This window comes from Hypanus sabinus, chromosome 17, assembly GCF_030144855.1.
Source record: "Hypanus sabinus isolate sHypSab1 chromosome 17, sHypSab1.hap1, whole genome shotgun sequence".
Classification (NCBI taxonomy): domain Eukaryota; kingdom Metazoa; phylum Chordata; class Chondrichthyes; order Myliobatiformes; family Dasyatidae; genus Hypanus; species Hypanus sabinus.
In genome coordinates this window covers 84,492,794-84,519,544 of record NC_082722.1, presented here as the reverse complement: position 1 = coordinate 84,519,544, position 26,751 = coordinate 84,492,794, and the positions used below count along the sequence as shown (strand labels likewise).

At 43.2% G+C, this 26,751-nt stretch overlaps 1 protein-coding gene across 5 annotated transcripts in view; it reads left to right on the top strand.

Moving 5' to 3' along the window:
* Positions 1–26,751, top strand: part of cbfa2t3 (CBFA2/RUNX1 partner transcriptional co-repressor 3) — a 163,262-nt gene that overhangs the window by 13,087 nt on the left and 123,424 nt on the right. For 4 of the 5 annotated variants that reach the window (XM_059993382.1, XM_059993378.1, XM_059993380.1 and 1 more), the window contains exon 2: positions 1,428–1,463. The exons of the other annotated variant lie outside the window; for it this stretch is intronic. In XM_059993382.1, the coding sequence (XP_059849365.1) occupies positions 1,428–1,463 (36 nt within the window). The remainder of the gene's footprint in view (positions 1–1,427; positions 1,464–26,751) is intronic. 5 annotated transcript variants of the gene reach the window in all.

Genomic DNA, 26,751 nt, shown 5'->3' with positions numbered 1-26,751 from the left:
CTGTTCAATGAACAGTGCACATCTGGAGATGTGTATCTCTGGTGTTCCTGTGCCCTGCTGTTCAATGAACAGTACACATCTGGAGATGTGTATCTCTGGTGTTCCTGTGCCCTGCTGTTCAATGAACAGTGCACATCTGGAGATGTGTACCTCTGGTGTTTCTGTGCCCTGCTGTTCAATGAACAGTACACATCTGGAGATGTTTATCTCTGGTGTTTCTGTGCCCTGCTGTTCAATGAACAGTGCACATCTGGAGATGTGTACCTCTGGTGTTTCTGTGCCCTGCTGTTCAATGAACAGTGCACATCTGGAGATGTGTACCTCTGGTGTTTCTGTGCCCTGCTGTTCAATGAACAGTGCACATCTGGAGATGTGTATCTCTGGTGTTCCTGTGCCCTGCTGTTCAATGAACAGTGCACATCTGGAAATGTGTATCTCTGGTGTTACTGTGCCCTGCTGTTCAATGAACAGTGCACATCTGGAGATGTGTACCTCTGGTGTTTCTGTGCCCTGCTGTTCAATGAACAGTGCACATCTGGAGATGTGTATCTCTGGTGACTTTAGTTAATTTAAGATAATTAACACAAGGTTATACTGCAACATGGAGACCAGCAACAAGGTCATTATAATTCGTGAAATATCATAATAAGACAATCAGTAAAAGCAAATGAATAGTGTGTGTGAACAGTGAGATTGTGTACCACTTGGAGGGCTTTTGACTCCTGCCTTGCTACTTAAAGTCAGAGCAATATAGCATGGGATACAGGCCCTTTGGGATCCATGCCAACAACCACAGCGCCCACCCAGCTAGTCCCAGTCCATATCCCTAGGTCCTGCCCTTTCGTGTGCCTATCTAAATGCTTCCTACCTCTCTCAAACAAATCACTAGATGCAAGACTGAGTTCATGAGATGAGTGATCCCTCCATGCTGTTCACCTGCTTTAGTCACCACAGACTAATTGTGTTTTCTGGGTGCTACTACGATTATTGCTCCCTTTCTATCTTGCATCAAGGTCAGATCTTAGCAACACAGATCAGCTGTATCTCATTTTGCCACACAGATAATGGATTTTTCTTATTCAAAGTGACACACACAAAATGCTGGAGGAGCTCATCAGTTCAGGTAGCATCTATGGAAAAGAACAAAGAGTTGACATTTCAGGCTGAGACCTTCCATTAGGACTGGAAATGAAGGGGAAGAAGAAGGAGAGGGGAGGGAAAGGATGACAAGCTAGAAGTTAATAGGTGAAGCCAGGTGAGCTGGGAGAGTGGCAAGGGAGGGTATCCTCTTATTCATCTTTTTTCAAAATGGTAGAAGTCATTATGTTTCTTTATCATCCTTCTACAATCTAAGAACTTTAAAGCCAAATTTGATGTAATTGCATCGTCCTGCATTATCTCATAATTCCTTCTATTCAATTATGCAGGTCATTTGTTATCAGGAAAATTTCAAAGATTCCAGGGTGAGTACCAGACTCTAAAATTCAATGTCTTGTGGATATATTGTGCCACATTTTGGGTTGTTAATCTACATGAGCATATATGAGATTCAAGGAATGTTCTGAATTGGGCACAAAGTATCTCACCAGTGGAACAAACAATAGAGGAAATTTACAACTCTTGGATATTGGTCTGATTAAACTTTGAGGACAGTGAATATCATTCATTGCTGTAATCTTCATGCTCTATGTCCAGATTTCTTTCTCCTCCACTCGGCACTGTGCCAGGCCAATCCCTTTTAGACCTTGAACTGCATTTTTTGTTCTAATACATTCTATCACATAGTTCAGCGAATATCGCTAAAATTCCTGAATCTGAAAGTTTTCTTCAAATGCACTAGAGAGACCTAAACACAAAATCCAAGCTCATTTCCATACTGTGCTGGAGAACATCGCAGTCCTCAACAAAAACGAGGCAAGACAAAAAAGTCTTTATTTATTAATGAGCACTGAGGTTTTAAACCTCAATAAGAGTAGCAAAGCACTTCCTGCCTTGCAGATGTCCCAAGTGCGGACACAGCTGCACTCTGTGATAAAAGCAGAAGCCACTGTTTTCTGTCACTTCTGTATTTTGTGGTGTGGCTTTTATCAGCTTACAACATACCAGGGGATTTCAGGAGGTGAAAACGAGAAACTGTAACAAGTTGCGAGGCAATAGCAGCTTCAGTAAAATGTAATTGTTTCACTTTATGACGACTTTTTGAAATGCCATTGACTACGTATACAAGACCATAAGACATGGGAGCAGAATTAGGCTATTTGGCCCATTGAGTCTGCTCCACCATTTCATCATGGCTGATTTATTTTTCCTCTCAGCCCCAATCTCTGCCCACATCCCTTCATGCCCTGACCAATCTAGAATCTATCAAGCTCTGCCTTAATATACATAAAGACTTTGCCTCCATAGCTGCCTGTGGCAAAGAATTCCACAGATTTGCCACTCTCTGGCTAAAGAAATTCCTCCTCTTCATTCTAAAAGGACACCCCTCTACTCTGAGACTGTGTCCTCTGGTCATAGACTCCCCCACCATAGAAAATATCATCTCCACATCCACTCTATCAAGACCTTTCAGCATTTGATAGGTTTCAATGAGATCACCCCTCATTCTTTTGATTTCTGGTGAATACAGGCCCAGAGCCATCAAAAACTCTTCATACGACAAGCTGTTTAAACCTGGATTCATTTTTGTGAACTTCCTTTCAACCCTCTCCAGTTTCAGTACATCCTTTCTAAGGGGCCCAAAACTGCTGACAATACTCCAAGTGAGGCCTCACTGTCTTATAAAGTCTCAACATTACACCTTTCCTTTTATATTCCAGTCCTCATGAAATGAATGCTAACATCATATTTTCCTTCTGCACCACAGACTCAACTTGCAAATTAATAGAAACTTAGAACAACTACAGCAAAATACAGGCCCTTCAGCCCACAATGCTGTGCCAAACATGTACTTACTTTAGAAATTATCTAGGGTTACCCATTGCCCTCTATTTTTCTAAGCTCCATGCACCTATCCAGGAGTCTCTTAAGACCCTATCGTAGCCGCCTCCACCACCATCGCCAGCAGCCCATTCCATGCACTCACCACTCTCTGTGTAAAAACAAACTTACCCCTGATATCTCTTCTGTACTTCAAAACTGTGCCCTCTCATGTTAGCCATTTCAGTCCTGGGAAAAAGCCTCTGACTATCCACATGATCAATACCTCTTCAGAAAATCCTGCACAAGGACTCTCAAGTCCCTTTGTGCCTCAGTATTTATATTTTCTCTTCATTTAGAAAATAGTCAACCCTTTCTATCTATGTGCATGACCATACACTTCCCGACACTGTATTCCATCTGTCACTTCTTTGCTCATTCTCCAGATCTACATCCTTCTGTAGCCTCTCTACTTCCTCAAAACAGCCTGCCCCTCCACCTACCTTTGTACTGTCTGCAAACTTTGCAACAAAGCCATCAATTACAGCATCCAAATCATTGACATATAACGTAAAAAGGATTAGTCCAACAGAGACCCCTTTAGAACACCACAAGTCACTGGCAACCAGCCAGAAAAGGCTCCCTCCATTCCACTCTTTGCTTCCCTCCAATCAGCCACTGCTTTATGCATGATAGAATCTTTCCTGTTATACCATATAACCATATAACAATCACAGCACAGAAACAGGCCATCTTGGCCCTCCTAGTCTGTGCCGAACCCTTATTCTCACCTAGTCCCACCTACCCGCACTCAGCCCATAACCCTCCACTCCTTTCCTGTCCATATACCTATCCAATTTTACCTTAAATGACACAACTGAACTGGCCTCTACTACTTCTACAGGAAGTTCATTCCACACAGCTATCACTCTCTGAGTAAAGAAATACCCCCTCGTGTTTCCCTTAAACTTCTGCCCCCTAACTCTTAAATCATGTCCTCTCGTTTGTATCTCCCCTACTCTCAATGGAAACAGCCTATTCACGTCAACTCTATGTATCCCTCTCAAAATTTTAAATACCTCGATCAAATCCCCCCTCAACCTTCTACGCTCCAATGAATAGAGACCTAACTTGTTCAACCTTTCTCTGTAACTTAAGTACTGAAACCCAGGTAACAGCCTAGTAAATCGTCTCTGCACTCTCTCTAATTTATTGATATCTTTCCTATAATTCAGTGACCAGAACTGTACACAATATTCCAAATTTGGCCTTACCAATGCCTTGTACAATTTTAACATTACATCCCAACTTCTGTACTCAATGCTCTGATTTATAAAGGCCAGCGTTCCAAAAGCCTTCTTCACCACCCTATCTACATGAGACTCCACCTTCAGGGAACTATGCACTGTTATTCCTAGATCTCTCTGTTCCACTGCATTCCTCAATGCCCTACCATTTACCCTGTATGTTCTATTTGGATTATTCCCGCCAAAATGTAGAACCTCACACTTCTCAGCATTAAACTCCATCTGCCAACGTTCAGCCCATTCTTCTAACCGGCATAAATCTCCCTGCAAGCTTTGAAAACCCACCTCATTATCCACAACACCTCCTACCTTAGTATCATCGGCATACTTACTAATCCAATTTACCACCCCATCATCCAGATCATTTATGTATATTGCAAACAACATTGGGCCCAAAACAGATCCCTGAGGCACCCCGCTAGTCACCGGCCTCCATCCCGATAAACAATTATCCACCACTACTCTCTGGCATCTCCCATCTAGCCACTGTTGAATCCATTTTATTACTCCAGCATTAATACCTAACGACTGAACCTTCTTAACTAACCTTCCATGTGGAACTTTGTCAAGGGCCTTGCTTAAGTCCATATAGACTACATCCACTGCCTTACCCTTGTCAACATTCCTCGTAACTTCTTCAAAAAATTCAATAAGGTTTGTCAAACATGACCTTCCACGCACAAATCCATGCTGGCTACTCCTAATCAGATCCTGTCTATCCAGATAATTATAAATACTATCTCTAAGAATACTTTCCATTAATTTACCCACCACTGATGTCAAACTGACAGGTCTATAATTGCTAGGCTTACTTCTAGAACCCTTTTTAAACAATGGAACCACATGAGCAATACGCCAATCCTCCGGCACAATCCCCGTTTCTAATGACACCTGAAAGATCTCCGTCAGAGCTCCTGCTATCTCTACACAAGCTTCCCTCAAGGTCCTGGGGAATATCCTGTCAGGACCCGGAGATTTATCCACTTTTAAATTTCTTAAAAGCACCAGTACTTCCACCTCTTTAATTGTCATAGGTTCCATAACTTCCTTACTTGTTTCCCACAACTTATACAATTCAATATCCTTCTCCTTAATGAATACCGAAGAGAAGAAATCGTTCAAAATCTCTCCCATCTCCCTCGGCTCCACACATAGCTAACCACCCTGATTCTCTAAGGGGCCAATTTTATCCCTCACTATCCTCTTGCTTTTAATATAACTGTAGGAACCTTTTGGATTTACTTTCACCTTATTTGCCAAACCAACCTCGTATCTTATTTTAGATTTTCTAATCTCTTTCTTAAGATTCCTTTTACATTCTTTATATTCCTCGAGCAATTCCTTTACTCCATGCTGCCTATATCTATTGTATACATCCCTCTTTTTCTGAACCAAGTTTCTAATATCCCTTGAAAACCATGGTGCTTTCAAACCTTTAACCTTTCCTTTCAACCTAACAGGAACATAAAGATTCTGTACCCTCATAATTTCACCCTTAAATGACCTCCATTACTCTATTACATCCTTCCCATAAAACAACTTGACCCAATCCACTCTCTCTAAATCCCTTCGCATCTCCTCAAAGTTAGCCTTTCTCCAATCAAAAATCTCAACTCTAGGTCCAGTCCTGTCCTTCTCCATAATTATATTGAAGCTAATGCTATTGTGATCACTGGACCCGAAGTGCTCCCCAACACATACATCTGTCAGCTGACCTATCACATTCTCTAACAGGAGATCCAACACTGCCCCATCTCTAGTCGGTACTTCTATGTATTGTTGCAAAAAACTATCCTGCACACATTTCACAAACTCTAAACCATCCAGCCCTTTTACAGAATGAGCTTCCCAATCTACGTGTGGAAAATTAAAATCTCCCACAATCACCACCTTGTGTTTACTACAAATATCTGCTATCTCCTTACACATTTGCTCTTCCAACTCACGCTCCCCATTAGGTGGCCTATAAAACACTCCTATCAGTGTTACTACACCTTTCCCATTCCTCAATTCCACCCAAATAGTCTCCCTAGAGGAGCTCTCTAATCTATCCTTCCAAAGCACCGCCATAAGATTTTCTTGGACAAGCAATGCAACACCTCCTCCTCTGGCCCCTCCTACTCTATCACACCTGAAGCAACTAAATCCAGGAATATTTAGTTGCCAATCACACCCTTCCTGCAACCATGTTTCACTAATAGCTACAACATCATAATTCCAGGTAGCAATCCACGCTTTAAGCTCATCCACCTTTCTTACAATGCTCCTAGCATTAAAATAGATACATTTAAGATACTCTCCATCTCCTCCTCTCTTTCCATCCCTAACAATGCATTCAAATTTATTATCCTTTTCTTTCTTCTCCCCTACATCTTCGGGCTGAGCGCATCCCTTCTCCATCACCTGCCTTTCCTCCCTCACACACTGTCTATTTACTTGCTCTACTGGTGAACTAACCTCCTCTCCCATAGTTTCCTCAAATTGATTCCCGCCCCCCCATCTTACTAGTTTAAAGTCTGCCCTGTAGCCCTAGCAAACCTCCCCGTTAGGATATTGGTCCCTCCAGGATTCAAGTGTAACCCATCCTTCTTGAACAGGTCATGCCTGCCCCAGAAGAGGTCCCAATGATCCAGAAACTTGAATCCCTGCCCCCTGCTCCAATCCCTCAGCCACGCATTCATCCTCCACCTAATTCCATTCCTATTCTCACTGTCGCGTGGCACAGGCAGTAATCCCGAGATTACTACCTTTGCAGTCCTTCTTCCTAACTCCCTATACTCTCGTTTCAGGACCTCTTCCCCTTTCCTACCTATGTCATTGGTACCTACATGTACCACGACCTCTGGCTCCTCACTCTCCCACTTCAGGATATCTTGGACGCGATCAGAAACGTCCCGAACCCTGGCACCAGGGAGGCAAATTACCATCCGGGACTCCCGATCACCTCCACAGAACCGCCTGTCTGAACCCCTGACTATCGAGTCCCCTATTACTATGGTCCTCTTTCTTCTATCCCTACCCTTCTGAGCTACAGGGCCGTCCTCTGTGCCGGAGGCCCGGCCACTGTCACTTCCACCAGGAAGGCTGTCCCCCCCAACAGTACTCAAACATGAGTACTTATTGTCAAGGGGTACAGGCACTGGGGTACTCTCTAGTACCTGCCTCTTCCCCTTCCTGACTGTGACCCACCTATCTGCCTCCGTGGCCCTGGAGTGACCACCTGCCTGTAACTCCTCTCTATCACCTCCTCACTCTCCCTGACCAGGCGAAGGTCATCGAGCTGCAGCTCCAGTTCCCTAACTCGGTCCCTCAGGAGCTGCAGTTCGGTGCACCTGGTGCAGATGTGGACGTCCGGGAGACTTGGAGACTCCAGGACCTCCTACATCCGACACCGAGAACAACAAGCTGCCCTCACACTCATACTTCCCGAATAACTGAAAATACAAGAACTAAAAGATAAGCCTACTGTGCCCTCTTCCGCCTAAGCCCCCTGAGCCCAAGCCCTGCACTCTGCTCCCGGCGCACTCCGCTGCCCGCAAACGAAGCTGCCCGCTGCTTAAGGCGGCGTTCTTTTTATATCTTCCCTCCTTCCCGGGCCTCCTTCATGCGCCTGCGCAGTCCTGCCTCTCAGAACTCCGATCTGAAAAGCAATTTGAAAATGGCTGCCACCGCACTTCTCAAAGCCTCGCTGTCCTCTTCCAACGGGCTTGTAGCTTGTTAAGTAGCCTTATGTGTGGCACCTTGTCAAAGGCTTTCTGAAAAATCAAATACACAACATCAGCTAATTCTCCTTTGTTTATCTAGCTTGATATTTCTTCAAAGAATTCCAGTAGATTTGTCAGGCAAGATTTTTCCATGAGGAAACCATGCTGACTATGGATGGACATGAAGCTCTTAGCTCAGATAACCTCTTCTACTTGTGCCCTCTTGCTATAGACATACCCAACCATGGAAAAAGGTTCATGCTATGTAAGGCTGATGTAATGTTGAGGCTTTGTAAGACATTGGTTAGATTGCATTTGGAGTATTCTGAGCAGTTTTAGCCTCCAAATCTAAGAATGGATGTGCTGGCATTGGAGAGGATCTAAAAGAAGTTTATGAAACAATTTCAGGAATGAAAGGGTTAATGAATGAGGAGTGTTTGAATACTCCGTGTCTGTATTAATTGGAGTTTAGTATAATGAAGGGGTTCTCATTGTAATCTACTGATTATTGAAAGGACTAGATAGAGTGGATGTGGAGAGGATGTTTCCAGTAGTGGGAGATGGGGAGAGTCTAGGACCAGGGGGCCTAGACTCTCAAGATATAAGGGCATCCCTTCAAAAACAAAAATGAGTATGAAATTCTTTAGCCAGAGAGTGGTGAATCTGTGGAATTCACTCCCAAATCCCTCTGCACAACAGCATGCTGCAATTTTAACATTTAAATAATAATCTGCTCTTTCATTTTTCCTTCCAACGTGGATGACCTCACATTTACCAATACTGTACTCCATCTGACAGACCCTTGCCCACTCGCTTAACCTATCTATATCTCTCTGCGCACTCTCCGTATCCTCTGCACAATTTGCCTTTCCACCTCAGTATCATCAACAAACTTAGACACACTACACTCGGTCCCCCCTTCCAGATGGTTGAAGTATATCATGAACAGTTGCAGGCCCAGCATCGACCCCTGCAGCACACTGCTCACCACTGATTGCCAACCAGAGTAACACCCATGAATCCCAACTCTCTGCTTTCTATTAGTTAACCTATCCTCTATCCACGCTTATACATCACCCCCAAATCTATACATCCTTATCTTATGGATAAGTCTTTTATGTGGCACCTTATCAAACACCTTATGGAAATCCAAGTAAATAACGTCTATCTGTTCCCCTCTATCCACTACACTCATTATATCCTCAAAGAACTTCAGGAAGTTTGTCAAACAGGACCTGCCTTTGCTGAATCCATGCTGCATCTGCCTGATGGATCCATTTCTTTCCAGATGCCTCCCTATTTCTTCTTTAATGATAGCTTCAAGCATTTTCCCAACTGCAGATTTTAAACTAACTGGCCTATAGTTACCTGCCTTTTGCATACATCCTTTTTTTTTAACAGTGGTATGTCATTTGCCATCTTCCAATCAGATGAGACCTGCCCAGAGTCCAGAGAATTTTGATAAATTATTACCAAAGTCTTTACTATTTCTGCCATTTCTTGCATTCCATCAGGACCAGGGGATTTGTCTACCTTCAGGCCCAGCACTACCTCTTTAGTGTTAGTTATTGTATTGAGGTCCTCACCTCCCTACACATGTTTGGCATGTTAGACGTGTCCTCCACCATGAAGACTGATGCAAAATAGTCACTCAAAGCCTCGGCCATTCCCTCATTACCCAATATCAATTCCCCTTTCTCATTCTCCAAGGGACCTACATTCACTTTAGCCACCCTTTTCCACTTTATATAATTATAAAGACTTTTACTACTGTTTTGATATTTTGTGCTAGTTTATTTTCATAAACTAGCTTCCCTTTAGTGGTACTTTGTTGCTTTTAAAGTTTTCCCAATCTTCCAGTTTCCTACTACTCTTAGCGACTTTGTACACATGAGCTTTTAGTTTGATGCCTTCTTTTATTTCCTTAGTTATCCAAGGCTGGCTCTCCCCACCCTACTGACCTTGTTTTTAACTGGAGTACACTTTTGTTGAGCACTGTGAAAAATCTCTGTGAAAGTCTTCCACTGTTCCTCAACTGCACCACCATATAGCCTGTGTTCCCAGTCTACCCTATCCAAGTCCTTCCTCATCCCATTGTAGTCTCCATTGTTTAGGCGTAATACATGGGTTTTAGATTGAACTATTGCACCCTCCAATTGTATGAGAAACTCAATCATACTGTGATCACTCTTTCCAAGAGGATCCCTAACTACAACATCACTAATTTTACCTGTCTCTTTGCACAGGAGCAGATCTAAAATAACGCATTCCCGTGTAGGTTCAGTAACATGCTGTTCAAGAAAGCCATCATGCATTCTATGAAGTCCTCCTTAAGACTGCCACGACCAACTTGATTCACCCAATCTATGTGCAAGTTAAAGTCCCCCACGATAACTGCTGTTCTGATCTTACATGCCTCAGTCCTGACGAAGGGTCTCGGCCCGAAACATCAACTGTGCTTCTTCCTATAGATGCTGCCTGGCCTGCTGTGTTCCACCAGCATTTTGTGTGTGTTGCTTGAATTCCCAGCATCTGCAGATTTCCTCATGTTTGCCTCAGTTATCTCTCTGTTTATTGCCTGTGCCACTGTAATGTTATCATTTAGTGGCCAATAAACAACTCCCACCAGTGATTTTTTTCCCCTTTACTATTCCTAATCTCTACCCAGATGGATTCAACATTTTGCTCTCTGGATCTTATATCGTCTCTCACTATCATGCTGATCTCATCTTTAATTAAGAGTGTTACCCCCCTCTCTTACCTTCCTGCCTATCCTTCCATATTACCTGATATCCTTGAATATTTAATTCCCAATCCTCTCCACCCTGCAACCATGACTCTGTAAAGGCCACTAAATCATACCCCTTTGTACTAATTTGTGCCACAAGTTCACTGAATTTATTTCAAATACTGCAGGCATTCAAATTAAGTGCCCTTGTACTCATTGTGCTTTTAAAATCTTTTAATATTTTACTCTTTTGCACTTGACTTTTCTTCACTCTTCTCTTACTTTTTTTATGGAGAACGAGGTTGAGATGGAAAACAAATAGCCATGACTGAATGGCAGAGCAGACTTGATGGGTTGAATGGCCTAACTCTGCTCCTATGTCTTAAAGCCTTCTTACACCCCATCAAAACCTTCTTATACCCTTTGGAGAAGGTGCAGTGGAGGTTCACCAGGATGCTGCCTGGTTTATGGAGTAATAGCTCTCAGAAAAGGTTGGACAGGCTCGACTGTTTTCTCAGGCTTTGGAGACATAGAGTCACTGTCTCTTTCCAAAGGTAGAAATGTCAAAGGGCATGACTTTAAGGTGAAAGGGGGAACATTTAAGGCAAGTTTGTTTAGTGCGGGGCAAGTTTTTACGCCGAGTGGTAGGTGCCTGGAATATGCTGTTGACTAGGAGTGGAAGCAGACGTGAGAGGCACCAGGAGGGGAATGGGAAGATACAGATGATGTTCAGGCAGATGGGATTACTTCATATTGGTTTCATGGTTGGCGCATCCCTTGTGGGTTTGCCAAGCCAGTTCATGTTCTGTACTGTTCTATGTTCCAAAACTATGGAGTTAGCATCTGAACAGATATGATGGAGTTGGTGCTTGGCCACCTTTGGTGATGTAATTGTTATAATTCCATTGTAAATTAATTCACAATGCAGCTGTCCACACTCTGTCAAATACCCTCTTATTGATCTAGCAAAAGACAGAACATAAATTCACGTCAGGAAATTAAATGATGGAAGAAAATATATATCTGATACTGAATTTACTTTGAACTTATACATTTGAATTCATGCTAATGTTACCTGATCTGGGTCTGTGTGTGGTTCCAGTCTAATGCCAAGAATAGCACAATGGTTTTGGCCATATTGGCAATAGGATTGGAGCAACCTTCCTGGAAAAGACATATGTATATTATTATTAATAATAATAATAATAATAATAATAATAAATACTTTATTATGTGAGTGGGAAATTCTTTCGTTACAGTGGAAACATTTAAAAACACACTTAGCAGTGTGCAGACTTAACTAATAATGTAGAGAATAATAATATACATAATGTACCAATGTGCAATGCTGTGCAATAATAATGTATGAAATAATAAAGCAGAGATTATTGTACTCCTGTCACACAGAGTTGAATTGTTGTATATGCTTATTGCATTTGGTGGGAAAGATTTTCTGTAACAATCCTTGTGACAGCAGAGCTGAATGAGTCTGTTTGAAAAGGTGCTCTGCTGCTCATTCAGTAACTCATGGAGAGGATGTGCCAGGTCAACCATAATCAATAATAAAACAGTTTGTTTAGTGACCTCCTCTCCACCACTAACTCAAAAGTGTCTGGGTTGTAGCCAAGGATGGATCCAGCCTTTTTGATGAGTTTATTCAGTCTTTTTGCTCCACCAGCATATTTGCTGCTCCCCCAATATAAAGCTGCAAAGAAGACTGCACTCACTGCATCAGACTAGTAAAAGATCTCCAGCATCCTGCTGCACACGTTGAAGGATCTCAACTTCCTTAGAAAATGGAGTCTGTTCATCCCCCTTGTTGTAAACAGCCTTGGTATTGGTTTTCCAGTCAAGTCTGTTGTCGAGGTGATCATTCAAGTATTTGTACTCCTCCACCACTGCAACCTCTTCTCCCAGATGTACACAGGACTCATCAGAGTGCTCTTCCTCCTAAAATCAATCACCATCTCCCATTTAGGAGCAGGTGATTCCTCCTCCACCACTCCACAAACATGTCCACCAGTCCTCTGAACTCCATCTCCTGCCAATTTCTGATACACCCAACCACAACAGAGTCATCAGAGAACTTCTGTGACTAGACTCAGAGTTGTACTGAAAGTCTGAGTGTACAGTGTGAACAGAAACGGACACAGGACAGTCCCTTGTGGCACTCTGGTGCCTCTCACCACCATCTCAGACAGAGAACTACTCAGCTGTACAAACTGGGGTCCATCTGCAGGTAGTCAGTAATCCAGGAGATAGTGGATTTGTCTATGCTGACCCTTTACAGCTTCTCACTCAGAAGAAGTTGCTGGATTGTATTGAATGCACCAGAGAAATTAAAAAATATGATTCTCACAATGCCACCAGCATCAACCAGGTGGGAGTGAGCTTTCTGTAGCAGGTGGATGAGGGTATCATCCACTCCCACTGTAGAGAATATGCAGTCTATGTGTAATATTTTTGTGCCATTTAAAGGAGTCTCTTCATTTGATGGGATAAGTTTATTGTGTTAGAGTTCATGATCCTGGTGCTGCAAACCTAACAATTTTTGTGGGTGAGCCCCTGAATGCAGGGCACTTGAAATCATTAGAAACATAGAAAACCTACAGCACAATACAGACCCTTCAGCCCACAAAGCTGTGACGAACATGTCCCTACCTTAGAAATTACTAGGCTTACCCATAGCCCTCTATTTTTCTAAGCTCCATGTACCTGTCCAGGAGTCTCTTAAAAGACCGTATCGTATCTGCCTCCACCACTGCCACTGGCAGCCCATTCCATGCACTCACAATTCCCTGCATAAAATAACTTACCCCTGACATCTCCTCTGTACCTACTTCCAAGTGCCTTAAAACTGCCCTCTCGTGCTAGCCATCTCAGCCCTGGGAAAAAGCCTCTGACTATCCACACGATCAATTCCTCTTATCATATTGTACACCTCTATCAGGTCACCTCTCATCCTCTGTCACCCCAAGGAGAAAAGACCAATTTCACTCAACCTATTCCCATAAGGCATGTTCCCCAATCCCGGCAACATCCTCGTAAATCTCCTCTGCACTCTTTCTATGGATTTTTGTTCATTTAAATTTTGATTTCTCTGAAATCATTGTTCAAAGTAGTTTCAGTGCATCTTATCTGGGGTTTTGGTATGTACGTTGTCTCTCCCCTTATTGGACAGTCAAGCTTCTAAACTGATGATAATCATCTCTCTTAAAGTGTTTATCTTCATTGAGAGTGATTTTGATTACAAGCAATGCACTGATTAGTAGATCAGTAAATATATACCAGTTGCTTTAGCTGTAAATCAAAGAGAATTGTCAGTAGCTATTGCTTCTGCCAAACAGTGCAGGTGTTGGGAGGTTAAAACTTCACTTACTGCCTTTGGTTGTGGGATTGCAGATGTCCACAGCAGAGCTGTGTATACAGTCACAGCTGCAAACACCAGCTCCTATTAATAGCTCATACTTCCTGCTATGCCAGCCACATGATATGAGGGGGAGGACTGTCTGACATCGGGCCACCCCCACAGGGATTTCACAAGCAGTTTAGGGCCATGTTACTCTGGCAGTCCTAGCAGATGTAAATTGTGATGGGTGAGTACATGATCACTTAATGTTTGAGTTTTTTCAGTCTAGTTGAGCCCACGTTTCCCTATAGCACCTTTCTTCCTTGGTACTCAGTTATTCAGGAATATGGAGAAGTTGGTAACCTGGAAATGGAAATTAATATATTCTGCTTTACTCCGTCACAAAGGGTGAAAGCTTTTTACTGTCTTGCTTGCCCAGAATTAGCAAGTAGCAAAAGTGATGGACAGGGCCGACGTGCGACTAAAGAGACACTGCAACAGCGAAAGATGTATTGCCTGTCCTTTCACCTCTTCGCTCTCCGCTACCTTTCCTTTCAAGCAGCGTTTCATTTGGAATGTGTTCAGTCCAGTTCACAATGTGATCTCTGCATTGAAGAAGCCAAGAGTAGATTGAGGTATTGCTCTGCAGAACACCTGTGTTTGGTCCACAGGAATTACCCTGAGTTTCTGGTTGTCTGCCACCTAATTCACATCTCGCTGCCTTTCTATCTGTGGCCTCTAACACTTCTCCAACAAGGCTCAAAACAAGCATATGAAGCAGCTGATAATCATTTGCGTAGACCCTTAGCACACAATATTGAATTTTTCATCGTCAGATAACTGGCTGTTTCTATATCTGTATCAGAACTGGCCAATTCTGCCTGGTGTCAGTTGCACTGAAGGGCCTGTTTGTGTGCTGTACAAATCTGTGACTCTGTGATTGAGGATGCCGTTAAGAATCTCTGGTAAACTGCAGTCATTGGGAATTGAGGTGAAAATTCTTCACCAACTGGAGCCGTACCTAAGACAAAAGAAGTTCATTGTAAACGTATGCTGGAAGTCAATGATCCCAACCCTAGGTTATTCCTGCAGGAGTTCCTCAGAGGAGTGTCCTTTGTCCAACTATTCTTAACTGCTTCATCAATTATCTTCTTGCCATCACAGGGCCTGAAATGTGGAGGTTTGCTGATGCTTATACAACATTCAATTCCAGTTGGAACTCTTCAAAACGAAGCAGCCCTTGCCTAGATATGATATAACAAAAGAACATTCAGCAGTGATAGTTGACAAGAACAAAATGTCAGGACCACCTCCAACAAAAGAAAATCTAATGAACTGTGGTTGGCTCAGAGCAGAAGTTGCTGGAAGCACTCGGCATGACAGGCAGCATCTGTGAAAAAAAGGAATAGTTAATAAAAAACAAGAGAAAATCTGTAGATGCTGGAAACCCAAGCAACACACACAAAATACTAGAGGAACTCTGCAAGCTAGGCAGCATCTTTAGAAAAGAGTAAACAGTTGCCCTTTTGTGCTGAGACCCTTCTTCAGGATCCTGAAAAAAAAGTTCCCTGAAGAAGAGTCTTGGCCAGAAACATCAACTGTAACTCTTCTCCATAGATGCTGCCTGGCCTGCTGAGTTCCTCCAGCAGTTTGTGTGTGTTGCAAAAGAGTTAATGTTTGGGTTCAAGACAATTTCCACAGATACTGTCTGACTTGCTGAGTATTTCCAGCACTTTGTTTTTATTTCATATTACAGCGATCGTACTTTTTCTGATATTCATCTAAGCTTGAGATTCAACTGCATTAACATTGTAGGATGACCCACCAACGTTCAGGCGTCTCCATCAACCAGATTCTAAATAAAGTTGCTCCAAGCTGTTAACAGGCTAGGCATCTAGTGGCAAGAAACACACCTGATTCCCCAAAGCTTTTCCACTATCAATAAGGCACTGGATGGGATTTAAGAAATGGGATATACTTGTATTTAGAAACATAAGAGATTCTGCAGATGCTAGAAATCCAGAGCATCACACACAAAATGCTGGAGAAATTCAACTGGTCAGGAAGCATCTATGGAAATGAACACAATCGACATTTTGACTGAGACCCTTCATCTGGACCGGAAAGGAAGGTGGAAGATGTCAGAACACAAATCTGAGGGGAAGAGGAAGGAGGACAAGCTAGAAGATGATAGGTGAAACCAGGTGGATGGGGGTGGGAGGGACAGATGGAAACAGTAAAAGACTAGAAAAGAAGGACACTGATAAGAGAGGAGAGTGTCCAATGGGAGAAAGGGAAGGAGGAGGGCCACCGGGGAAGTGATAGGCAGTTTAGGAGAAGTAAGAGGCTAGAGGGGGGAATAGAAGAGGGAAGGGGGAGGGGGAATAATTACCAGAAGTTAGAGAAAAAATGATAGAAACATAGAAAACCTACAGCACAATACAGACCCTTCGGCCCACAATGCTGTGATGAGCAAGTGCTTACTTTAGCAATTACCTGGGGTTACCAATAGCCCTCTATTTTTCGAAGCTCCATGTACCTATCCAGAAGTCCTTTAAAAGACCCATTCATATCCGCATCCACCACAGTCGCCAGCAGTTCATTCCATGCACTCACCACTCTCTGTGTAAAAAAACTTACCCCTGACATCTCCTCTGTAACTACTTCCAAGCACCTTAAAACTGTGCCCTCTCGTGCTAGCCATATCAGCCCTGGGAAAAAGCCCCTGACTATCCACATGATCAATGCCTCTCATCATCTTATACACCTCTATCAGGTCACCTCTCATCCCCTGCACCTCCAAAGAGAAAAGGCCGAATTCACTCAACCTACTCTCATAAGGCATGCTCCCCAATCCAAGCAACATCCTTGTAAATCTCCTCTGCACCCTTTCTATAGTTTCCACATCCTTCCTGCAGTGAGGTGACCAAAACTAAGCACTGTACTCCAAGTGGGGTCTGACCAGGGTCCTGTATAGCTGTAACATTACCCTTCAGCGCTTAACCTCAACCTCAAGGTTGATGAAGACCAATGCACCGTATGCTTTCTTAACCACAGAGTCAACCTGCGCAGCAGATTTGAGTGTCCTATGGATTCAAACACCAAGATCCCTCAGATCCTCCACACTCCCAGAGTCTTACCATTAATACCATATACTGCCATCATATTTGACCCACCAGAATGAACCACCTCCCACTTATCTGGGTTGAACGCTATCTTACACTTCTCAGCCCAGTTTTGCAGCCTATCGATACCCTGCTGTGACCTCTGACATGCCTCCACACTATCCACAACACCCCCAACCTTTGTGTCCTCAGCAACTTTACTAACTCATCCCTCCAATTCCTCATCCAAGTCATGTATACAAATCGCGAAGAGAAGGAGTCCCAGAACAGATCCCTGAGGCATTCCATTGGTGACCGAACTCCATGCAGAATATGACCCATCGACAACCACTCTTTGCCTTCTGTGGGCAAGCCAGTTCTGGATCAATAAGCAATGTCCCCTTGCATCCCATGCCTTCTTACTTTCTCAGTAAGCCTTGCATGGGGTACCTTATCAAATGCCTTGCTGTTCATGCCATATTGGAGGCTACCCAGACATAATATGAGGTATTACTCCTCCAACCTGGGAGTGCCCTCATCATGGCAAAAGAGGAGATCATGGACCAATGTGTCAGAATGGAAAAGGGGATAGGAATTAAAATAGTAGACCACTGGGAATTTCTCCTTTTGTGGATGAAACAAGGATGCTTGACAAAATGGTTCTCCAATCTACGTCAGGTCTCTCCAATGTAGTGGAGCCTGCATCAGGAGCATCAGGTACAGTAGACAATCACAACACATTCACGGATGAAGTGTTGGCTCACCTGGAAGGACTGTTTGGGGCTGTAGATGAAGGTGAGGGAAGTGATGAGTGGACTGTGGTAGCTCCTCTGCTGCTTGTAGGGATAAGTGTCAGTGAGGATGGACGAAAGGATGGGGAATCATGGAGGGAGCATGAGAGTGGTGGGACGGAGGAGGAGGTAAGGATGTGTTTGGTGGTCGGATCTTGTTAAAGGTGGTGAAAGTTGCAGAGAATGATGTGTTGGATGTGGAGGCTCTCGGGGTGGTAGATGAGGACAAAAGGGATATGCTTAAACCCTATTAAGGCAGCGGGAAGATGGAGTGAGAATAGAAGAGGAGGTGCAGGTGAAGACAGCATCAATGGTGGAAATGGGAAACCCCATTCTGTGAAGGAGGAGGGCATCTCTGATGTCCTGGAAAGAAATGGGTTTCCCTTCCTCCACCCACTCCCTTCTGAGCCAGGTTCAGTGCCAGAGACCTGGTAGGTCATGCCCCCCAAAGGTGGCCAAAGTGGTAGACATATTATTTAAGAGATTGGCCATAATGGATTCTCCACTGTTGCCTATTCCCTTTCCTTACCCTGACAGTAACCCAGCTACCTGCAACTTAGGGGTGACTATCTTCCTGTAGCGTTTATCTGTCATTTTTTCATTCTCTAGTATGAGCTAAAGGTCCAGCAGCTGCAGCTCCAGTACCCTAACATGGTTTGTAAGGAGCTGCAGTTCGATGCACTTCAGTCAGATATACTGTAGTTATCAGAGAGATTGAAGGTCTCCCAAAATTCTCACATCTGACGTGAAGAACACACCACTGCAGCTGAATCCATTCTCACTTCACTAGCACTGATAAACCAAGAGAAAAAGAAACGCCTTAGACTTTGCTTCTTCTCGTTGAAGCCTCTTAAGCCTTAAAACCTCCTCTCTAACACTGATCCACTCCAACAGTGGCCGCTCCCACAATGGAAACTCCATGTAAGCCAAACTTCCTTTCAGTAGTTTTTGTCAGTTGTCAATTTGAAAGGGTTCTTAAGGGAAAGTTTTTCTGCACATTGTATGTTGGGGATATAGAACAAACTGCTGGATGATATTATAGAGGTGGGTACAATTACAACTTTCAAAAGATTTGGACAGGTACAGGTACATACCTGTTCAAGAAGGACGGGTTACACTTGAATCGTGGGGGGACCAATATCCTAGCGGGGAGGTTTGCTAGGGCTACAGGGCGGACTTTAAACTAGTAAGATGGGGGGGGCGGGAGACTATTTGAGGAGACTATGGGAGAGGAGGTTAGTTCACCAGTGGAGCAAGTAAATAGACAGTGTGTGAGGGAGGAAAGGCAGGTGATGGAGAAGGGATGCGCTCAGCCCGAAGATGTAGGGGAGAAGAAAGAAAAGGATAATAAATTTGAATGCATTGTTAGGGATGGAAAGAGAGGAGGAGATGGAGAGTATCTTAAATGTATCTATTTTAATGCTAGGAGCATTGTAAGAAAGGTGGATGAGCTTAAAGCGTGGATTGCTACCTGGAATTATGATGTTGTAGCTATTAGTGAAACATGGTTGCAGGAAGGGTGTGATTGGCAACTAAATATTCCTGGATTTAGTTGCTTCAGGTGTGATAGAGTAGGAGGGGCCAGAGGAGGAGGTATTGCATTGCTTGTCCAAGAAAATCTTATGGCGGTGCTTTGGAAGGATAGATTAGAGAGCTCCTCTAGGGAGGCTATTTGGGTGGAATTGAGGAATGGGAAAGGTGTAGTAACACTGATAGGAGTGTTTTATAGGCCACCTAATAGGGAGCATGAGTTGGAAGAGCAAGTGTGTAAGGAGATAGCAGATATTTGTAGTAAACACAAGGTGGTGATTGTGGGAGATTTTAATTTTCCACACGTAGATTGGGAAGCTCATTCTGTAAAAGGGCTGGATGGTTTAGAGTTTGTGAAATGTGTGCAGGATAGTTTTTTGCAACAATACATAGAAGTACCAACTAGAGATGGGGCAGTGTTGGATCTCCTGTTAGAGAATGCGATAGGTCAGCTGACAGATGTATGTGTTGGGGAGCACTTCGGGTCCAGTGATCACAATAGCATTAGCTTCAATATAATTATGGAGAAGGACAGGACTGGACCTAGAGTTGAGATTTTTGATTGGAGAAAGGCTAACTTTGTGGAGATGCGAAGGGATTTAGAGAGAGTGGATTGGGTCAAGTTGTTTTATGGGAAGCTTGTAATAGAGAAATGGAGGTCATTTAAGGGTGAAATTATGAGGGTACAGAATCTTTATGTTCCTGTTAGGTTGAAAGGAAAGGTTAAAGGTTTGAAAGCACCATGGTTTTCAAGGGATATTAGAAACTTGGTTCAGAAAAAGAGGGATGTATACAATAGATATAGGCAGCATGGAGTAAAGGAATTGCTCGAGGAATATAAAGAATGTAAAAGGAATCTTAAGGAAGAGATTAGAAAATCTAAAATAAGATACGAGGTTGGTTTGGCAAATAAGGTGAAAGTAAATCCGAAAGGTTCCTACAGTTATATTAAAAGCAAGAGGATAGTGAGGGATAAAATTGGCCCCTTAGAGAATCAGGGTGGTCAGCTATGTGTGGAGCCGAGGGAGATGGGAGAGATTTTGAACGATTTCTTCTCTTCGGTATTCATTAAGGAGAAGGATATTGAATTGTCTAAGGTGTGGGAAACAAGTAAGGAAGTTATGGAACCTATGACAATTAAAGAGGTGGAGGTACTGGCGCTTTTAAGAAATTTAAAAGTGGATAAATCTCTGCGTCCTGACAGGATCTTCCCCAGGACCTTGAGAGAAGTTTGTGTAGAGATAGCAGGAGCTCTGACGGAGATCTTTAATATGTCATTAGAAACGGGGATTGTGCCGGAGGATTGGCGTATTGCTCATGTGGTTCCATTGTTTAAAAAGGGTTCTAGAAGGAAGCCTAGCAATTATAGACCTGTCAGTTTGACATCAGTGGTGGGTAAATTAATGGGAAGTATTCTTAGAGATAGTATTTATAATTAACTGGATAGACAGGATCTGATTAGAAGTAGCCAGCATGGATTTGTGCGTGGAAGGTCATGTTTGACAAACCTTATTGAATTTTTTGAAGAAGTTACGAGGAATGTTGATGAGGGTAAGGCAGTGGATGTAGTCTATATGGACTTCAGCAAAGCCTTTGACAAAGTTCCACATGGAAGGTTAGTTAAGAAGGTTCAGTCGTTAGGTATTAATGCTGGAGTAATAAAATGGATTCAACAGTGGCTAGATGGGAGATGCCAGAGAGTAGTGGTGGATAATTGTTTATCGGGATGGAGGCCGGTGACTAGCGGGGTGCCTCAGGGATCTGTTTTGGGCCCAATGTTGTTTGTAATATACATAAATGATCTGGATGATGGGGTGGTAAATTGGATTAGTAAGTATGCCGATGATACTAAGGTAGGAGGTGTTGTGGATAATGAGGTGGATTTTTCAAAGCTTGCAGGGAGATTTATGCTGGTTAGAAGAATGGGCTGAACGTTGGCAGATGGAGTTTAATGCTGAGAAGTGTGAGGTTCTACATTTTGGCAGGAATAATCCAAATAGAACATACAGAGTAAATGGTAGGGCATTGAGGAATGCAGAGGAACAGAGAGATCTAGGAATAACTGTGCATAGTTCCCTGAAGGTGGAGTCTCATGTAGATAGGGTGGTGAAGAGGGTTTTTGGAGCGCTGGCCTTTATAAATCAAAGCATTGAGTACAGAAGTTGGGATGTAATGCTAAAGTTGTACAAGGCATTGGTAAGGCCAAATTTGGAATATTGTGTGCAGTTCTGGTCACCGAATTATAGGAAAGATATCAATAAATTAGAGACGATTTACTAGGATGTTACCTGGGTTTCAGCAATTAAGTTACAGAGAAAGGTTGAACAAGTTAGGTCTCTATTCATTGGAGCATAGAAGGTTGAGGGGGGATTTGATCGAGGTATTTAAAATTTTGAGAGGGATAGATAGAGTTGACGTGAACAGGCTGTTTCCATTGAGAGTAGGGGAGATTCAAACGAGAGGACATGATTTGAGAGTTAGGGGGCAGAAGTTTAAGGGAAACACGAGGAGGTATTTCTTTACTCAAAGAGTGATAGCTGTGTGGAATGAGCTTCCTGTAGAAGTAGTAGAGGCCAGTTCAGTTGTGTCATTTAAGGTAAAATTGGATAGGTATATGGACAGGAAAGGAGTGGAGGATTATGGGCTGAGTGCGGGTAGGTGGGACTAGGTGAGATTAAGGGTTCGGCACGGACTAGGAGGGCCAAGATGGCCTGTTTCCGTGCTGTGATTGTTATATGGTTATATAAAGGAAAGGTTAGAGGTTTATGGTCCAAATGGAGGCAAATGAGAGTAGTTGTGATAAGCAGTATGGTCAGCATGTTTTATGCAGATTCAGCCTTACAGAAACATGGTAACGGATTGGTAAGGCTTTCAGTCCAATGTTCTGGGGTATAGATGCTTTTGGCATGATAGATGTGGAGTACTGGTGACAAACTGCTTGACAATTTATAATGTGTAAATGATAAAGGAGAGGCGGTCAGAGATAGATCCTTTAAGGATCTGAATATACTGCACAATGGTTCTACTGTACAGATTGAGTGAGACAAGGTGAGCATGGACTCTTAGCTGCAGTGATTGTAGAGACAGGTTTGGTGTTAGAGCTGGATGATCGTCAATTCTGCATACAGAATGAGAAGGACGAAGCAAGATAGATAGTTGGCATATCAAGCCACATCAGTATTAAGGCAGGGCAGAAAGATGGTTGTAGAAATTAACACCTGTTTCCAGGAAAGAAAAGAAAAAATGGCTTGTTGGCATGAAGGAATTGAGTATCTCTGAAGATATTGCAACAGTATTTTCATCATTAGCAATAGTGTATGAACACCAGTATCATTGGTCACAAGACAGACTCACTAAGAAACAAGACAAGATGCTGCCATTCTCTATCCTTCAGTGTCACAATGGGGCAGATATCTGTCTGTGCAGCACTTCTCCATTTCCATATCTGAGGCTAACCACACTTCACGTGTGGCAGACTTCTATCTGTGTTCCTGTTGCACAGATATCCGGAGTTTGCAACCTTCAGCTCACTCCTTCCCGTCAGCTTGTGTTTCCACTAAAGTATATTCCTCTTTCTTGGTGAGTCCACCTCAGATAGGAGATCTGTATCCTTTGTAATGGAGTGCCCTCTTATCGGGCTTGTAGTTGAAGTAAGATTATTTCAGAACTACATTGCTTGCAGACCCAGTGCCAGGCTACTCTTTCTGCAGTCCAATATGCTTCTACAATAACAATAAGAAATGTCAACACCTACAAATGATGAGTTCCTAATGTGGGTGGTTTGATTTCTAGATGTAGATTTGTTGAGTTTTGATGAAAAGATACCACACTACTGCCTATGGAATTTTCATTGTGCTTTGCTTTACCAGCAAATGGGCAGCCAGATGATGGCAGCAGGTCTAATTCCATGGGGTGTATTTATAACAGTGACCAGTACAGCACAGGAGCAAGCCCTTCAGCCCACGATGTTGTGCGGAACTAATTCAATTAGAAATAAAATAGCTAACTAAACTAATCTCTACTGCCTACACAATGTCCATATCATTCCATCTTCCTCATGTTCAGGTGTCTATCTAAATGTCTCTTCAAAGTCTCTAATGTTTCTGCCTCTGCCACCACCCCAGGCAGCACATTCCAGTCACCCACCACTTTTTGAGAGAAACATGCACCTCAGATCTCCTTTGAAATTGCCCCCTCTCACCTTAAATCCATGCCCTCTGATAGGTTTCTTTTCAACCCTTGGAAAAAGATACTGTCTGTCTATGCTGCTCATGTTCTTGCAGCTCTCTCTCAGATCTCTCCTGACTTTCTGCTGCTTCAGGGAAAACAATGTAAGTTAGTCCAACCTCTCATTGTAGCACATGCTCTCCAATCCAGACAACATTCTAGAGTTGCTGGGGATGGGAACCAGAACACCAAAACAGATAGTAGAGAGGTTGTGGAGAATGATGTTGTTAAGCGTACGTACCAAGTCGGAAATCAAAGTCAAGCATGGTGGTACTAATGTCTGAGCTGCTTGTATCTCAATGTGAGAACTGTTATAGGAAAACATGGTGGTACTAATGTCTGAGCTGCTTGTATCTCAATGTGAGAACTGTTATAGGAAAACATGGTGGTACTAATGTCTGAGCTGCTTGTATCTCAATGTGAGAACTGTTATAGGAAAACATGGTGGTACTAATGTCTGAGCTGCTTGTATCTCAATGTGAGAACTGTTATAGGAAAGGCGGATGAGCTTAGGGCAGAGGTTTGCACATGAAATTATGACATTGTAGCCATACTAACCAGAGAAAATGTCAGTCAGGACAGACTGGAGAGCTCGTCTAGTGAGGCATCAGAAAGGTATGACCGTATTAATAGAATTATATTAAAGACCACCTAACAGTCACAAGATGTACAGAGCAAATTTCTAGTGAGCTTGCAAACTGTTGCAAGAAACATAAGGTTGTGTTAGTAGGTAATTTTAGCTTTCCATATATTGACTGGGAGTTCCATACTGTAAAAGGTCTGGATGGGGAAGAGTTTGTCAAATGTGTTCAGGAAAGTGCCAGGCTTTAGATGTTTCAGAAAGGACAGGAAGGGAGGCAAAAGAAGTGGGGGCATGGCACTACTGATCAGAGATGGTGTCATGGCTGCAGAAAAGGAGGAAGTCATGGAGGGATTGTCTACCGAGTCTCTGTGGGTGAAGTTAGAAACAGGACGGGGTCAATAACTCTACTGGGTGTATTTTATAGACCATGCAATAGTAACAGGGTTATCAAGGAGCAGATAGGGAGACAGATTCTGGAAAGATGTAATAATAACAGGGTTGTCATGGTGGAAGATATTAATTTCCCAAATATTGATTGGCATCTCCCTAGAGTGAGGGGTTTAGATGGGGTGGAGTTTGTAGGTGTATTCAGGAAGGTTTCTTGACACAATATGTAGATAAGCCTACAAGTAGAGAGGTTGTACTTGATCTGGTATTGGGAAATGAACCTGGTCAGGTGTCAGGTCTCTCAGTGGGAGAACATTTTGGAGATAGTGATCATAATTCTATTTCCTTTACCATAGCATTGGAGAAGAATAGGAACAGACAAGTTAGGAAAGCATTTAATTGGAGTAAGGGGAAATATGAAGCTGTCAGACAGGAACTTGGAAGCATAAATTGGGAGCAGATGTTCTTAGGGGAAAGTACGGCAGAAATATGAAAATGTTAAGGGGATATTTGCATGGTGTTCTGCATAGCTACGTTTAAATGAGACAGGGTAAGGATGGTAGGGTATGGGAACGATGGTGTACAAAGGCTGTTGAAAATCTAGTCAAGAAGAAAAGAAAAGCTTATGGGAAGGTTCATTAAACTAGGTAATGATAGAGATCCAGAAGATTATAAAGCTAGCAGGAAGAGCTTAAGAATTGAATTGAATGATCTTTATTGTCATTATACATAGGTACAATGAAATTCTGTTTGGCTTCCTCTCAGGCAATCAAACAAAATGGTAGATAAAACAAGACAGTAATAGAAAAACAATATTAAATAGATAAGTTACAGCAGCACCAGAATGTCACAGTAATGCACAAAGTGCCGTTAGTGCAAATATTTGAGTCCTTTTGTGTGCTCACAGTTTCAGTCACTGTTCTGTGGGAGTGGTGTGATGGAGGCCACAGCTCTGGGGTAGAAGCTGTTCCTCAGTCTATTTGTTCTGGTTTTCAGTGTCCTGAAACTTTTGCTGGATGGAAGCGGGTCAAACAGGGAGTGGCCAGGATGTGTGGTGTCTCTGGTTATGCTGATTGCTTTCCTCCAGAGTCTGCTGGGATAGATGGTGTCCAGTCCTGGGAGCTCCATCCTGACAATTCCCTGGGCCGCCTTCACCACGTGATGCAGGTCTTGTCACTCAGCGGCTGTACAGCTGGCATACCACACGGTGGCGCTGTTGGTCAGGATGGTTTCAATTGTGCTTCTGTAGAAGTTAAACAACAGTTTTTGTGGGAGTTTGGCCTGTTTCAGCTTTCTGAGGAAGAAGAGTTTTTATTGCGCCTTTTTTACAAGCAGCGAGGTGTTGGTGTCCATGTCAGCTACTTTGATAACATAACTCCAAGGAACTTTAGGTGTTCCACACTTTCCATTACCTTTCCATGTATATGGAAGGGGGGGAGGGTGTTCTCTGTCCTTTGACCTCCTGAAGTCAATGATCATCTCTTTTGTTTTAGAAGTGTTCAGGACCAGGTCGTTATCCTTACACCACTCTGTCAGATGATCTACCTCGAGTCTGTAGGCTGTTTCATCCTTGTCCGAGATCTGGCCAACCACTGTGGTATCGTCCGCAAATTTAATTATGGAGTTGGAGGTGTAGATGGGGGTGCAGTCACGTGTGAAGAGTGTGTAGAGCATAGGGCTGAGCACACAGCCCTGCGGGGTGCCTGTGTTTAAGATGTGGGTGGTGGAGGGGTGCTTACCAACTCTGGTCGGTCTGTGGGAAAGTCCATGACCCATGAGCACAGGGAGGAACCAAGGCCAAGAGTGTCCAGTTTACTGACCAGTTTATGGGGGGTGACTGTGTTAAATATAGAACTGAAGTCCATAGATAACATCTTCACATAAGTGTTCGGTTCCTCGAAGTGAGTCAGAGCAATACGGAGGGCTGTTGTGACTGCATCCTCTGTGGTGTGGTTTGCCCGGTAGGCAAGCTGGTGTTTGTCCAGATCAGGTGGGATTGTAGCCTCAACGTGTGAGAGCACAAGTCTTTCAAAGCACTTCACGGCTATGGGTGTCAACGCTACAGGGCGATAGTCATTCAGGCACTTCACAGCTGATTTTTTGGGCACTGGGATGATGGTGG